General features: G+C 38.0%; 1 protein-coding gene across 3 annotated transcripts in view; it reads right to left on the bottom strand.

Annotated features, from left to right (window-relative positions):
- LOC115219958 overlaps positions 1-17500 on the bottom strand; it is a 34915-nt gene that overhangs the window by 17369 nt on the left and 46 nt on the right. For all 3 annotated transcript variants that reach the window (XM_036509557.1, XM_036509558.1, XM_036509559.1), the window contains exons 1-5: positions 17425-17500; positions 7525-7818; positions 4211-4513; positions 2607-2816; positions 777-1079 (exon numbers count right to left, since the gene is read on the bottom strand). The exon at positions 17425-17500 is cut by the window's right edge and continues 46 nt beyond it. In XM_036509557.1, the coding sequence (XP_036365450.1) occupies positions 777-1079; positions 2607-2816; positions 4211-4513; positions 7525-7818; positions 17425-17458 (1144 nt within the window). In that variant the 5' untranslated portion in view covers positions 17459-17500. The remainder of the gene's footprint in view (positions 1-776; positions 1080-2606; positions 2817-4210; positions 4514-7524; positions 7819-17424) is intronic.

Below are 17500 nucleotides of genomic sequence, written 5' to 3'. Positions count from 1 at the left end.
CAATAATTCATAATTCTTTCCTCTGAAATTATGAAGGTTGGGATGAGTCAATAATATCACCTTTGGTGCTCAACTAGTAATTATTTTATCAACCCCAAAAGGATGAAAAGCAAAACTGACCTTGAAGGAATTTGAACTCAGTACATAAAGCAGAAAGAAGTGCCAGTAAGTATTTTGTACCATGCACTAACAATTCTACCAGCTTGCTGCCTTGTGTTCTTGAACGAAATGCTTCATCTCATGTTGCTCTGCGATCACCTCAACACCTGATTCAGGGTACACAGTGCATCTGTTCAGGCAATGTCGATTTGATGGAGGGAGTGAGCTAATGTACAGCATGAACATTTGATCAATGTAAACAAATCACTTATGCAGGTCATTCAGCAAAAGCTGAACACTCATGTGTCGTCTTTGATGGGAGAGTCCACCATCATCTGCATAGAATGAAGGCAAAGAGCCACATTTGCCTTTCAACCACTCACTTAAAAGCTTTCTTCCCTAAACTGAAAGAAAAAAGGGTGCCTCTCATCCCAACACCGACAACAGCACCATCAACATCAGCAACATAAACCATGGCAGCAACAATACCTACCATACCAAAACCAAATTTTCTATGTTATTTTTTGTTTACACGCTTTTAAAACTCATTTGTATCATCCTGTCTTTGTCTCTTCATGTAACTTTATGTAAGCCCTTGTGACCAATAAAAGAATTGATTATTTTTATTATTATTATTCTTGTTGTTGTTGTTGTAAATTTGTTAAGGATATATTTACTTAATGAAAAATTCTTCTTGATGCAACTAAACATCAACTCGGGAAAAGAACGACTTTCTTGGGCAGTTTTCTCTCGGAAGTTTTCTTGGCACTGACATGAGCGATTATTACATTCAGTATCTGGGTAAGTACAAGAATTAGTGGCATTGCAAGCATCTCCATAAACAACAGTTCCGGCATACTTGCAATACATGTCTGAGACTGGTGAAAAATTCTCTTTGCACACACACTGTCCAGAAGTACACTCTGCAAATTCATTTGGACAGTTTAGGTCACTATTACATGACTCTCCAAGCTTGGACACTAAAAAGACATAGAAATAAATAAAACACATTTTATTATGTTTCCTATACTTACTATATATGTTTTATATATTTAGTTTATTTTGTTTTCTGTTTATTTTTTGGGGGGTGGTAATTTTGATGGGGTATGTTTTGTGTACACTTTTGGCAATGGAATGCACATGTTTTGTTTTTGAATTTGTTTATTTTCTTTTTAATTATTTTCTTTTTAGTTGTTTCTGTCATAGGGCAGCAACCATACTGGGGTAAAACTTTGAAGGGTTTAGTCTAGTAGTTCACAACTGGGGTCCATATGTTCCCTGAGGGTCCATATAAGGTTTTTGGAGGCCAATGCAACGGAATAGTAAATTGGGGATCCACAATAGTATTTTAAGGGCCCCTGATGATATTCAAAAATGTTGCTTTATGAATTGTTAGGTTTCTTTTGCTTTAGATGTATGAATTGTTAGGTTTCTTTCTCTAACATTTTATTTAGTTCAATTTTAACAAGTTAATATGTGATGAACAAAATAGGAATTTTGAAAAAAAGTTTCTCTGAAACTAGTTTCTAAACATTGAATGACAATGGGGATCCACCAGAATAAAATAGTAATCAAAGGGGTCCATAGATAGAAAATGGTTGAGAGACTCCTGGTTTGGTCAAACAAATAGGTCCCAGTACTTGTTTTCTTTAAGTCTGGCACTTTTTCCACTGATCTCTTTTACTGAACTGCTAAGCGTGTGCATCTTTGTGTTTGTGTTTGTCCCCCTCCCCCACCACTTAACAAGTGGTGTGGGATTGTTTTCATACACGTAACTTAGCAGTTCAGCAAAAGAGACTGAAAGAACAGAATGATTATTATACTTAAAAATAAATACTGGGGTGAATTTTTTTCAACTAAAACCCTTCAAGGTGGTACTCCAGCATGGCCACAGTCTAATGACTAAAACAAATAAAAAATGAAAGATAAAAAGATAAGATTAATATTACCAAGTTATTGAGATAGCGGGGTATCATCATCATCATCATCATCATCGTTTAACGTCCGCCTTCCATGCTAGCATGGGTTGGACGTTTTGAGTGAGGTCTGGTGAACCAGATGGCTGCACTAGACTCCAATCTGATCAAGCAGAGTTTCTACAGCTGGATGCCCTTCCTAATGCCAACCACTCCGAGAGTATAGTGGGCGCTTTTATGTGCCACCGGCACGAGGGCCAGACAGGTGATAGTGGCAGCTGCCACGCTCAAATGGTGATTTTTATGTGCCACCTGCACATGAACCAGTCCAGTGGTACTGGCAACGACCTCGCTCGAATGTTTTTTCATGTGCCACCAGCACAAGTGCCAGTAAGGTGACACAGGTAACCATCACACTCGAATGGGGCTTTTTACGTGCCCATCGGCACGGAGGCCAGCTTGTTTGTATGGTACTCTTAGCACTCCACTAGCTCGGATGCCAGTCATCGAATTTGATTCCAATTTCGATTTCATCAAACAATATGAAACATTCTAATATCAAATTGTAAAATTAATCTTAAATATTCTCACGTTTTACACATCTTGACCTATCAGGTGATTGTCTATATCCTTCAGAACAGATACAAATGAAAAGATCGCAACTTCGAGGTTGGCAGTCAGCATGGAAAGGACAATCGTCATTGCTGTAACATCTATCTTCAAGACTTGTATTGCCAAAAGTCTGATGTTGTGAACCATTTAATTGTTTTGGTATTGGAATCACCACATGATTGCATTCATCTGAAACATAAAACATTAAAAAGCAATTTAAAATGTTAGCATACAACTGTCTATGTGCTACATACATACATACATTCATACATATTATATACATGCACACATACATACATACATACATACATACATGCATACATACACATTACATACATACATGCACACATACATATATACATACATGCTCACATACATACATGCATTCATTCATATATATTACGTATACGTACACATACATACATACATACATACATACATACATACATACATACATACATACATACATTCATAAATACATACATACATGCATGCATGCATGCATGCATACATACATACATACATACATACATACATACATACATACATACATACATACATGCATACATACATATATACATACATAAATGATGATGGTTGTCCACTCATGACTAAGAAAGACCATCACTAACCACTAAGAACACTGTGCACTCAGACAAAATTATATTTTACACTTGCGGCTCTGCTGGTAACTATTGAGCCTTAATGGCAGCTTGAATATCATGAGCAGGACCATCCTGCCAAGTACTCTGAGTGATCACTGTAGTAGAGATTTTGTATTCTTATAATATGTAAGTGCTAGGTTCTGCTGCACAACTGACAGCTCTCTGTACAGTTATATGCTGTGGATATTTTGCTTTGCAGGACAAGAGTCTCTGAACCTCATCATCATTTCCATCAATGTCAGGTCACTTGTGAAGTCTCTCGTGATTGCTGCAGGTAATATGGAATCTAGTACAAACTATTGCATGGTCAGGTCCTTGCTGACTATACTGGCACCCTCACCAGGCTGGCCAGGAGTTCAAATTCCACTGAGGTCCACATCACCTTTTATCCTTTTGAGATTGATAAAATAAGAACCAGTTGAGCATTGGAGTTGATGTAATCAACTTGCCCACCTCTCTTTAAAAATTGCTGGCCTTGTACCAAAATTTGAAACCAGTGGTGGTGGTGGTGGTGGTGGTGGTGGTGGTGGTGGTAGTAGTGTACTCAACAACCCCTACCACCATCACCACCACCACCATAATTTCATGAAATAAGAAATATATGCTTTAACCCTTTCATTACCAACCCGGCTGAAACTGGCTCTGGTTTTAAATACAAATGTCTTGTTTTCATAAGTTTTCAATTAAAATCTTCCACCAAACCTTAGTCACAATTTATGTTCCTAACACTAGCTGAATGATAGCTAAGTTATTTCACTAAGTTCTTTGTTATATTTAAAGTAATTGAAAGAAACACAGAGCATCTCAAAATAAATACAGTAACGAAAGGGTTAAGAATGCATTTTGATTATTTCATATTTTTTTCTATTTTATAGGGAGTTTCTTTAGTATAATGAGTGAAAAATGGGATAAACTTACTCAAAGAAAACCCTTCTTCAATGCAGCTCCAAATTTCATTTGGGTATGCAGCAAACTCTTCAATTGTTTTGGGACGTAAACCTGAGATGCAGGAACAAACCCCATTCCTACAACTTGTATCTGGAATGGCACAGACTATTGTACTATTGCATTGGTAACCATGCAGTGATGTTCCTGGAACACTGCAATGGATATTATCAATTGTTTCCAGACCTGCTGTGCATGTGCAGAGACCATTTGTGCAAAACGAAAATTCTCCTGGGCATTGCTCGTCAACTTCACATATTTCGGAAAGTCTTGATTCTGAAAAAGCATTTTGTAAAATATACAAAAGTATCCATTACATGCAACAGAAGTAGTGTTAGATTAAAAGAACCATCTGTGTGTCTTTTACTTGTTTCAGCCATGCTGGGGCACTGCCTTGAAGAATTTTAGTAGAACAAATTGACTTTAGTACTTTTTTTTTAAGCCTAGTATTTATTCTATGAGTCACTTTTGCCGAACTGCTAAATTATGTGGCATAAACACACCAACACCAACACCAATTGTCAAATGCTGGTGACGGACAAATATAGACACAAACACACAGACACACACACACACACACACACACACACACACACACACACACACACATATATATGACAGTCTTCTTTCAGTATCCGTCTGCCAAATCCACTCAAAAGGCTTTGATTGGCCCAAGGCTGTAGTATAAGACACTCACTCAAGCTTCCTTACAGGAGGTCTAAACCCAGAACCATGTGATTAGAAAGTAAACTTCTTGCCACACAGCCATGCCTGCACTTACTTAATGTAAACATAACATGAAAAGACAAATTTCATGTGGTATTCATCTAGCAATAGTATCTCTTATAGATATGCTGTATTTATAAATACAAACTATTTCAGTAATGGATAAAACTATAATGCTGTTTCTGTTCATATAGTGGACTCTTATTCAACAAGACAGCTAATTGCAACTTCAGTGATTGTTCAGTCTTTGTTTCCCTATAACAGTCATCATCATCATCATTGTTTAACATCCGCTTTCCATGCTAGCATGGGTTGGACAATTTGACTGAGGTCTGGCAAACCAGATGGCTGCACCAGACTCCAGTGTGATCTGGCAGAGTTTCTACAGCTGGATGCCCTTCCTAGCGCCAACCACTCTGAGAGTGTAGTGGGTGCTTTTACGTGCCACCGGCATGAGGGCCAGTCAGGTAGGACTGGCAATGGCCACGCTCAAATGGTGCTTTATGTGTGCCACCTGCACAGGAGCCAGTCTAGTGGCACTGGCAATGACCTCACTTGAATGTTTTTTCATGTGCCACCAGCACAAGTGCCAGTAAGGCGACGCAGGTAACGATCACGCTCGAATGGTGCTTTTACGTGCCACCGGCACGGAGGCCAGTTTGTCGCTCTGATCAAGGGATTTCATCTTTGCATGTAGTTGGCAATGGCTTCATGCTACTGACAAAGCTATACAAGGCAGAAATGCATATCTAACATTTTCATCTTCCACTTCAGGATGATCTTCATTGGCTACTGAAATAATTTGTGTTTTTAAACAGCTTATACTGTAAGAGATACTATCTCTAGACAAATACCATAGTAAATTTGTTTTTTTTACAATGTATTTATATTAAGTAGGATACTGATGGCTGTACAAAAACATATTTCTTTCAGATTTTTAAAAAATCAAAACTTCAGTCTCTAAGTGATCAATTACAAGAGTAGAATGAATCATGATATATTTGGTTCACAAGTGTAATAATCACCACTGTCATCACTAAATCTTGAACTGCTTGACTCAGGATACATACAGTATTAATCCTTTGTTGTTTATGTGGGCTATCAACAACTGATGAAGTCACAAGAGCACCATCATGTCATATAAAATACTTCAAACATTTTAAAGTTGGCAGAGCCCATCCTACTTCAGTCATGGGAGAGAGAGAAAGGGAGAGTGGGAGGGAGGGAGAGGGAGAGGGAAAGGGAGAGAGACAACAGACAGATAGACAGACAGACAGATAGAGACAGACATACAGACAGATAGAGACAGACAGACACAGATAGACAGATAGACAGATAGACAGACAGACAGATAGAGACAGACATACAGACAGATAGAGACAGACAGACAGAGATAGACAGATTGACAGACAGAAGGATGGGATGAAAAGAAGAACTGACTCCAGTACTGGACTGTAAGGTCAAGACCTTGTTGCAGCGTATGCCTTGATGACCCTGAGAGTTATGCCAGCTATGACATGCTGGATCAGTGAAAGGACAGATACTAGGCTAATAAGAACCACCTATTCCCAGAGGTAAAAATGGATTTGCTTAAAGCCCTACCAAAAGAAAGCAAAAATACAGAAGCATTGAACTAGAAAAACTGGGAGAGGAAGTCCTTCTCTCGGGGAAACATTTGAAGCAATGCAGCAAAACCTGAAAGGGAAAAGGAGAGAATTCAACTGCAGAGAAGCAGAAAAGTCAGTCATAGGCCCAGAACAGTGGGGAAAAAGTTACTGATGGCTGACTTACGACAGCATGGAAAATGGACATTAAATGATGATGATGATGATGGTATATTCCCTAAAGGGCAAAGGACTTAGGTAAAGAAAAAAAGGACTTATGCCTTATTTAACAACTTCATAAGTATGGAAGGCAAAGTTGACCTTGGCAGGATTTGAACTCAGGGCAGAGAGTTCTAGAACAAATACAGCAAGGAATACCATTTGACATTCTAACAACTCTCTAAACTCAACAGGGAGCAGTGAGAAAATTTACTAAAGATTTTTTTCAGGTAGTTGCATGCATGACTGCGTGGTTAAGAAGCTCTCTTAGCAACCATATGGTTTCAGGTTCAGTCCTACTATGTGACATCTTGGGCAAGTGTATTCAATGACAGCTCCAGGCTAACCAATGCTTTGTGAGTGAATTTGGTAGACAGGAACTGAGTAAAAGCCCAATGTATATACATGCATGTGTGTGCATGGGTGCATGCGTATATATATGTGTGTGTGCATGCATGCATATATGTGTGTGTGTTTGTGTGTATGTGTGTGATGCATGCATATATGTATATATGTGAGTGTGTGTGCTTGTGTGTATATGTGCATGTGTGTATGTGTGTGTTTTTGTTTGTGCTTTCCCCATTCCACTGTTTGACAACCATTGCTGGTTTGTTTATGTCCCAATAACTTTGCAGTTCGGTAAGAGAGTCTGAGAGAATAAGTACCATGGTCACAATTCAATGACTGAAGCATGTAAAAGATAAGAAATAAAAAAAAGAAAAAGGGATGTGTACTCACTTTTAATACAAACTGTAGAATTTCTGGCTGGCACAAAGTCTTCAATACATATACAGACATAGCCTTCACATGCTAATGGCCTACATTCTGCAAATTCAGGACATTCTTTATGTGTAGTACAGTTTCCATACAAACGAGTTATAAAAGTGTTATTTGGAATAGTTTTCCGATTAGGTGACCGTGGGACAGGGACACCACGAGAAACTGAATTATTTTGTACTGTTGACTGAGAAACAGGAGAAACTGTTGAGGTTAACCCAGGAATGGCTGGTAAAGGAATTTGGTTACATTCATCTGCAAAACAACAAAAATACAAAGCAATTAGTAATTTCATGTTATGTCATTTCATTATTATTAAGGTGGCAAGCGAGCAGAATCATTAGCACACCAGGTAATATGCTTAGCAACATTTCGTCCATCTTTACATTCGGAGTTCAAATTCTGCCAAGGTTGACTTTGGCTCTCATCCTTTCTGGCTCAATAAAATAAGTACCAGTTGAGTGCTAAGGTCAATATAACAAACTAGACCCCTTCCCCAAACTTACTGGCCTTGTGCAAAAATTTGAAATCATCATTGTCGTCGTTGTCATCATCATCATCATCATCATTATTAAGGTAGCAAGTTGGCAGAATTGTTAGCATGCCGAACGAAATGCTTAGTGATATTTCACCAATTGCTACATTCTGCGTTCAAATTCTGCCGAGGTCAACTTTGTCATTCATTCTTTCAGAGTCAATAAGTTAAGTACCAGTGAAACACTGGGGTCAATATAGTTGACTAGCCCCCACCCCCAAAATTGCTGCCCTTGTGGCAAAATTCGAAACCATTATTATTATTATTATTATTATTATTATTATTTTTATTAAGGTGGTGAGCTGGCAGAATCATTAGCACACAGGATGAAATGCTTAGTGGTATTTCATCTGTTGCTGTGTTCTGAGTTCAGCTTCTGCCAAAATCAACTTTGCTTTTCCTCCTTGTGGGGTTGATAAATTAAGTACCAGTGAAACACTGGGGTCAATGTAATCGATTAGTGCATTCCCACCAAATTTCAGGCTTTTTGCTTTTAGTAGAAAGGACTGTTGTTGTTGTTGATGTTGTTACACTAGTGCATACTAATTTAGTTTATCTTGGTATTTAGTGACAAGTATCCTCAAATCTCAAGAATCTTCCTTAGGATACTTGAAGAATATAGGAGTGTGCTTTTCTGCAGGTCAACAATGCAAGTTTGAATTCAAATCCCTTTCAGTTTCTTTCAGGTAGCATTTTAGGGGTTGTGCCAATTGCACCAATTTTTTTTTTTCGCCCTTTTCAAGCCTAGCAAGGCTCATGGGCCCGGTTTCCTGGTTTCTGTGGCGTATGTGTTCCACCCAGCTGAATGGGATGCCAGTCCATGGCAGCATTACTCAAGAAACAGGAAGAGAGAGTGAGAGAAAGTTGTGGCAAAAGAGTACAACAGGGGTTGCCACCAACCCCTGCCAGAGCATCGTGGAGCTTTTGGGTGTTTTTGCTCAATAAACACACACAACACCCGGTCTGGGAATCAAAACCATGATCCTCCGACTGCAAGTCCGCTTCCCTAACCACTGAGCCATTGTGCTTCCACCAATTGCACCAATTACTACAGAAATAATCACTGTCTTGGTCTTCCACAATCTCTTCAGCGCACTCATGCTAAATCATGATATTGCTCAAGTTTTTCTTTTTTTTTTTTTTGCAGCTACACTCTCAGAGCATCCACCTCCACTACTGACTTGGTACCAAACAAATGAAAGAAAAAGGCACTTAACACATTTACTAGGAGTTACAAGTTTTATTTAAAACAGTTTGATTTGGTTTCCATGCTACTTCAAGTTTTGAAGGCCCCTAACGGGGTTTATCTCCTTCAGGCTTCTGGAATGGCTAAATGAAGAAGAGTTCCAGGAAGTCCAAGATAGCTACCAGAATATGGGCTGCTATTGGTCAATGAGGGTCACATGGTGTTACAGTGAATTATGTCACTTGGTAAGTGACACCTGTTGCATCAGAAAAAGGGAGTTTCTTGACCATGAGGTTGTTGGACAGGAAACTGGCAGTATCAGTGTGTCTGAATATGGCTTAAGTAAAGCCAGTGAGTATATAAGTTTGTGTGCATATGTGCATGCATGCAGATATGGCAGGCACCAGCACACACACGCATGACCCAAAATATATATCAGCAAAACACCAACCAGCATACAAGCAACCAACACTAAGACACCAGCAACCAACATACACGCAAACATAAGCATATGCATACACAAACATGTACATCCATACAACAAATAACATACCTACATCCACACTCTTCATATATGCATTTGTACACAAGTATACAAACACACCCACATACACACCCATACAAAAACATATATACACACATACACACAAATACACACACACACATGCAAGAGAGACGTTTGCGTTGGTATGGTCATGTACTATGGATGGATGAGGAGAGCTGTGTGAAGAAGTGCCACTCCCAAACAGTGGAAGGAATCTGGGGTAGAGGGAGACCCAGGAAAACATGGGATGAGGTGGTGGAGCATGACCTTCGAATGGTGGGCCTCACAGAGGCAACAACAAAAGACCAAGACCTCTGAAGATATGCTGTGACTGAGAAGACCAGGCAAATAAAGTGAGTTCACAGCTGTAGCCTACACCAGTGTCGCATAACCAGTCCACTCAAAAGTACCTTGGATCATAGGGCAATATGCCATGTTTGAGGAGACTTATTGAGTCAAGTACATCAAAATCATATGGAAATTGTAGTTGTGATCCCCGTGCCAGTGGCACATAAGAAGCACCATCTGAACATGGCTGATACCAGTGCTGCCTTGACTGGCTTCCATGCCGAGGGCACATAAGAAGCACCAACCGATTGTGATTGTTGCCAGCCCTCTCTGGCCCCTGTGCCGGTGGCCCGTAAAAAGCAACCACTACACTCTCAGACTGGTTGGTGTTAAAAAGGGCATCCAGCTGTAGAAACACTGCCAGATTAGACTGGAGCCTAGTCCAGCCTACTGGCTTCCCAGACACCAGTTAAACCATCAAACACATGCCAGCATGGAAAACAGACATTAAACGATAATGATGATGATGATATATATTTGTATGTGTATATATTTGTATGTGTATATATATATATATATATATATATATATATATATATATATATATATATCATATATCATATATATATATATATAAATGTGTATTTGTATATATATATATGTATGTATATATGGATGGACACAGGTGTGCCTGTGTGGTAAGAAGGTTGCTTTTCAACCATATGGTTCCAGGTTCAGTCCCACTGCATGGTACCTTGGGCAAGTATCTTTTTTCTATAGCTTCGGGCCAACCAAAACCTTGTGAGTGGATTTGGTAGACAGAAACTGAGAGAAGCCTGTCGTATGTATATATATATATATATATATATATATATATATATATATATATATATATATATATATATACATATATATATATATAATATATATATATATAGAGAGAGAGAGAGAGAGAGAGAGAGACGAAAACTAGAAAAAGCTCATTGTTTATATATAAATATATATATATTCATTCTTTTATTCTTTTATTTGTTTGAGTCATTTGACTGTGGTCAAGCTGGAGCACTGCCTTCAGGGGTTTTAGTCAAACAAATTAACCCCAGGACTTATATTTTAAGCCTAGTACTTATTCTATCTGTCTTTTTGCCAAACTGCTAAGTTATTTGGATGTAAACACACCAACACCAGCTAAAACACACCAACACTAAAATATAAGTCCTGGGGTCAATTTGTTTGACTAAAACCCCTGAAGGCAGTGCTCCAGCTTGACCACAGTCAAATGACTCAAACAAATAAAAGAATAAAAGAATGAATATATATATATTATATATAAACAATGAGCTTTTTCTAGTTTTCGTCTACCGAATCTATGCACAAGGCTTTGGTCAGTCCATTAATATAGAAGACACTTGCCCAAGGTGTCATACAGTAGGATTGAAATTGAAGCCACATTGTTAGAAAGCAAGATGGTTAACTCCTCAGAACCTACTTCATGATGTAAATAAATGATAAACAATGAAGATGAACAAATTATGACCAATTTTATACCAATTTTATTTAGGCACATGAACTATGAAGTGCACTGAATTGTAGGAGAAAATTATAGATAAAGATGTTTTCTAAGTTTCATATATAATCATGTATGAAATTATCAGGGAAACTATTCAGCTATGGTCTTTGTATGGCATTAGATAGATAACAGAAGTCTAGATAACAATAAACCTGTAAACAACACCCTAAGCTCTTTACATCATTCCTACCACTGCTGCTGCAACTAAAGATGATGATGATGATGGGGGAGATGACAACAACAGCAACGATGATGATGATTGTTGTTCTTGTTGTGACTATCCTGTGTAAGTAGACATTATTTATGTCTAGTTTGCCTAATGTGTCCTTTCTTCTTTTAAGAATGATAGGATGTGAGGGGATTTAGGTGCTACTTTTAATAAAATAGAGGTTCCCTGGCACCAGGGCATTTGTCTTGGCCACACTATATTATTAACCCTTAACCCAGCCTCGCTTCCTTCTCCTCCTTATTTCATTCTCTCTGTCTCCCTCCTATCTTTTATCTCTCTAATTCCATTTAAAAAATCATCTGTGACATTGTCCATTGTTTTATAACCCATAGGCCAATAAAATATGCTTAAATCTCAGTATGTTTTCACTCTCTTCATTGGTGCCAAAATGAGAGGGTCAATCCATATTCCACATCTTGGTATTTTCTTGGTAAATTTCAGATTTTTAATTCACCTGAAGAAAATATTTATTTTCATGATGTTATCAAATTATTCATCAATAAAAAATGCAACTGAAACAGTTCTTATTTTGTGTGTGTGTGTGTGTGTGTGTGCACGCACACGCACGTGTCTGTATGTGTGTGTGTATTATATGTATGTGTGTGTATATATATATATATATATATATATATAATTATTAAAAAAAACAGACAAGAAAAATGTGAGGTCGTGGTACTTGCAAAGTATTAATAAGATGCTCAGGGGAGGAAAGAAAGGGGGGTTTTACGTTACAAGCAAAGCTCTTCTTCAGAAACAGGAGACAGAGGGAAGTCCAAAAGAAAAGGAAGACAGGAAAAAATCGCCCCCTACCCCTTTCTCCTCCTTCCACATGACCAGTGTCCAGCCAGCCATGTTTTTTCTTTCATGGCCTGACTGCCGACTGCCAGCACCTCTTATGTCCATCTCCTATGTTCCTGCCTTTAGGCTTTCACTTCATAAATGCCAGCTCAAGTTGCTTTGTTCTCAGTCGAAAGCCATCTGTTGTTATAAATATATATACTAACAGAGATACCAAAGTTAAACTTTTTGGGGGGCCTATGACACTACATTCTCAGTTTTATATATATAAAGATATATATATATATATATATATATATATATATATATATATATATATATATATATATATATATATATATATATATATATTATATATATATATATTATATTCACACATACATATATACTTCTTTCCTTTCTTGAGCTTTCAACTCCTAATTTCTGATAGAATCATACCACATGTCTGAGGGATTTGCCCCTTTAGCATGTAAACCAGCCATATCTGGCCAAAATATGCTATTTGTTTAATGTTCAAACTGGCCAAATATAGTCTCTTACAACTTCTGTATGTCGTACTATAAAGTAAACAATCTTGTTATCAAAATCTCAAAGCTACAACATAATGCATGATTAAATCAAAACAATGTGAATAAATAAGCATTACATTTGACAGAGTAATATGAATGCAAATGAGTTAAACCTAACACAGCCTATCTGTTTCCAGACCTCAGCAAAACTGATTTATCCTAGAACATAAAGGAAATATATCTGGAGAAAAAGAATGGTTAAAGATGAATCAAACCAATTGCAGGACTACTACTTTATTGACTACCACTCCACCAATGATGAAAAGATAAGTTGACCAGATTGCGATGGTGATGGTGGTCGTGGTGGTGGTCATGGTGGTGGTCATGGTGGTGGTCGTGGTGGTGGTCATGGTGGTGGTCGTGGTGGTGGTCATGGTGGTGGTCATGGTCGTGGTCATGGTAATGATCATCATCACCATCATCATCATCATCATCATCATCACCATCAAGGGTTCTTGACTATTTTTTTTTATCTATGGACCCCTTTTATTACTATTTTATTCTGGTGGATCCCATATTTTATAGAAACCCCTTTCAAAATTCTCATTTTCTTTTTTGTAAAATGTTAGAAAAAGAAACCTAGCTGTTTCATGTAATACATACCAATACATAGATCAAAAGCAAGTTTTTTTTTGTGGGGGACCCTTAGAATTCTATTGTGGATCCCCAATTTACTATTTAGTTGCAACGACACTCCTCCCACAAAAAAATCTTATATGGACCGTCAGGGGCCATCATCATCATTGTTATCATTGCTATAGTGCAGTCTTTAATATAGTGACAAGTGTCTGTTTCTTAGCCCACACAAAAAAAAAATTATAAAATCCCTTTCTTTCATAAATAGTACAAGAAACATAGTTTGACTGACATGACTGTGTATAAGTGAAACTTGGTTCTATCAACAACAAAGATAAGAAAGATAACAAAGCAGACATTTCACCACCTATCCACTGCCCCGTCGCTAGATTTGAAGTCAGACACACAAACAGAGCAACATTGTGGTCATTCAATCTTCTAGAAATAGCAGCTAGTTCAACTTCAAATTATATACTACCACTAAGAAAGGAAAGATGCTTTAGATAAGATTATGTCATTCAAAGGTGGAATGGCCACAACTAGAATATCTTTGATCATATACTGAATCGTGAATTATCTTTTATCTCTTGTAGTTGTTAATAGTTTATGCATAATTTAAGGAGACAAGCTGGCAGGACCGTTAGCACACTGAGCAAAATGCTTAACGGTATTTCATCTATCTTCACAATCTGAGTGCAAATTCCACCAAGGTCAACTTTGCCTTTCATCCTTTCAAGGTTGATAAAATAAGTACCAGTTAATCACTAATACTGTCTTGTTCTTTTCCCCGAAATTGCTGGCCTTGTGCCAAACTTTGAAATCAATACTTTATGCACAATTCATAGGCACAGGGATTGCTGTGGGGTTAAGGAGCTTGCTTCCTAACCTTGTGATCTCAGGTTCAATCCAACTGTGTGACACCTTGGAAGAGAGTCTTCTACTGTAGTCCCAGGCTGACCAAAGCCTTGTGAGTGGAGGATTTGGTAGCTGTTTGCAGCATGATAACTGTTTCAGTCACCATTTTCTCCAGTAGAAAACAGAATTTCTCAGAAGCATGCTGTTCCTTCGTTTTAACCATCGCAAAAATCAACAAACAGGGGAGAAGCACTGCAAAACAAAGATGCACCATGTAACAGTACAACCTCAGTAGATGATGCCAGTCAGCAGAATGATGCCAGAATCTGAGAGTCACATCAAGTGGCTTCTAGTGGCAGAAACCTGAACTACAATTAGCTTGTGCTACAGAGAATGTTTCCAGTCGCTTTTGAGGAGTACCTGCTCTTATACATGTATGTATAGATATATACATATCTGTATATATATGTATGTATAGATATATACGTATGTGTGTATATATATATATGCTTGTGAGTGTATGTGTGGAGGTGCAATGGCACAGTTGTTAGGACAGTAGACTCATGGCCATAGAATCATGGTTTCAAGTCCCAGACTGGGTGTTGTGAATGTTTATTGAGTGAAAACCCTTAAAGCTCCACAAGGCTCCAGCAAGGGGTGGTGGCAAACCCTGCTGTACTCTTTCACCATAACTTTCTCTCACTCTTTCTTCCTGTTTCTGTTGTACCTGTATTTCAAAGGGCTGGCCTTGTCTCACTCTGTGTCACACTGAATCTCCCCGAGAACTACGTTAAGGGTACACGTGTCTGTGGAGTGCTCAGCCACTTGCACATTAATTTCACAAGCAGGCTGTTCTGTTGATTGGATCAACTGGAACCCTTGTCATTGCAACTAACGGAGTACCACAATATATATATATATATATATATATATATATATATATATATATATATATATATATATATATATATTCACCTAGCAGCTATAATCTCGAGCACAGCTAAGTTTGAATGCTTATTTTATTTTTATTTATTTTCACTTCACTTCTCGACCAATCATACATGTTTTCCTATCTGTTGTTATTTATCTATCTAACTATTGTATCTAATTTCTCCTCTATTAACTCTGCCCGACCAAGTCTCGCTCTATCATCTTTTTTCAACCCTCGCGTATTTGTCTATCGATCTCCGCCATCTTTGAAGCCTGTTCCCTTAATACACTTCCGCCTTGTCCAAAAATTCCTTTCCGGTCAATTTCTTTACTTAAGGCAACAACATGTGCTCTCTCATTCATTCACCTAGCAGCTATAATCTCAAGCACAGCTAAGTTTGAATGCTTATTTTATTTTTATTTATTTTCACTTCACTTCTCGACCAATCATACATGTTTTCCTATTTATCTATCTAACTATTGTATCTAATTTCTCCTCTATTAATTCTGCCCGACCAAGTCTCGCTCTATCATCTTTTTTCAACCTTCGCGTATTCGCGGTGCACCCACCCTGCCCACCCCCACCACCAATACCGGATATCTCTATATTTTTGCTCCATCTATACCGGATGTTGTTTCTCCCACCACCATTATAGGTGTCTACTCTTCGAACCCCCCTCCTCAATACGCTATTTCACCATGCATTACCCTCTTGATATCCTACGTTCTACTTGCCTAAGAAACTGTCATCATTTCTCTGAACCACCCCTCCCCACTGGTGCTCCCCTATATTTCTGCCCCCCCCCCCACATAAAAAAAAAAGCACCATCCGAACGTGGAGAATGCCAGACCCCTCTGGCACCTGTGCAGGTGGCACGTAAAAAGCACCCACTACACTCGCGGAGTGGTTGGCGTTAGGAAGGGCATCCAGCTGTAGAAACACTGCCAGACTAGACTGGAGCCTGGGGCAGTCCCTAGCTCCCCAGACCCCGGTCGAAACCGTCCAACCCGTGCTAGCGCGGAAAACGGACGTTAAACGATGATGATGATGATATATATATATATATATATTTAAATAGATGAGTGTATTTTTACCTTGTTAACAATTAACATGGAAAAAATAAATAAATAGTTACCAGGGCAGCAAAAATCTCACAAAATCGTTTTTTTCACTTTCCTGAGGAGAAGATTGCATTGTTTATACCATTTATTCTTTTGAATATCAGTGGAATTTTCGAAACATGTGTCGAAAGTAAAAATATTTGATTACACCTGCGTTAACTCCATTTTTTTATTCATATATATATATATATATATATATATATATATATATATATATATATATATATATATATATATATCATCATCATCATCATCATCATCATCGTTTAGCGTCCGTTTTCCATGCTAGCATGGGTTGGACGGTTCTACTGGGGTCTGTGAAGCCAGAAGGCTTCATCAGGCCCAGTCAAATCTGGCAGTGTTTCTACGGCTGGATGCCTTCATGTATATATATATATATATATAAGTGAAATAAGCCTGTTGTATGTATGTGCGTATGTACGTATGTATGTATGTATATGTGTGGTTGTGCATATCTGTACGCATACGTGTGTGTGTGTATGTATGTATAATAAAAACAGATGAACATGTTATCTAGTACTGCAACAATTGTTTCATTAAGAGTCTTTACTCTTACATTATACTACCATCTGATGATATACAATAGAACACAAAATCACATAGCAATATAGAAATTTGACTCAGTGTCTCTAACTTACTCAGATTGTAGTTTGTTGTAATACACTCAAACATATCATAAGGCAAAGCCTGTATTTCAATGTCAGTTTTCTTTCT

This window comes from Octopus sinensis, linkage group LG15 (genome assembly GCF_006345805.1).
Source record: "Octopus sinensis linkage group LG15, ASM634580v1, whole genome shotgun sequence".
Lineage (NCBI taxonomy): Eukaryota > Metazoa > Mollusca > Cephalopoda > Octopoda > Octopodidae > Octopus > Octopus sinensis.
This window is presented reverse-complemented; position numbering and strand designations above follow the sequence as displayed.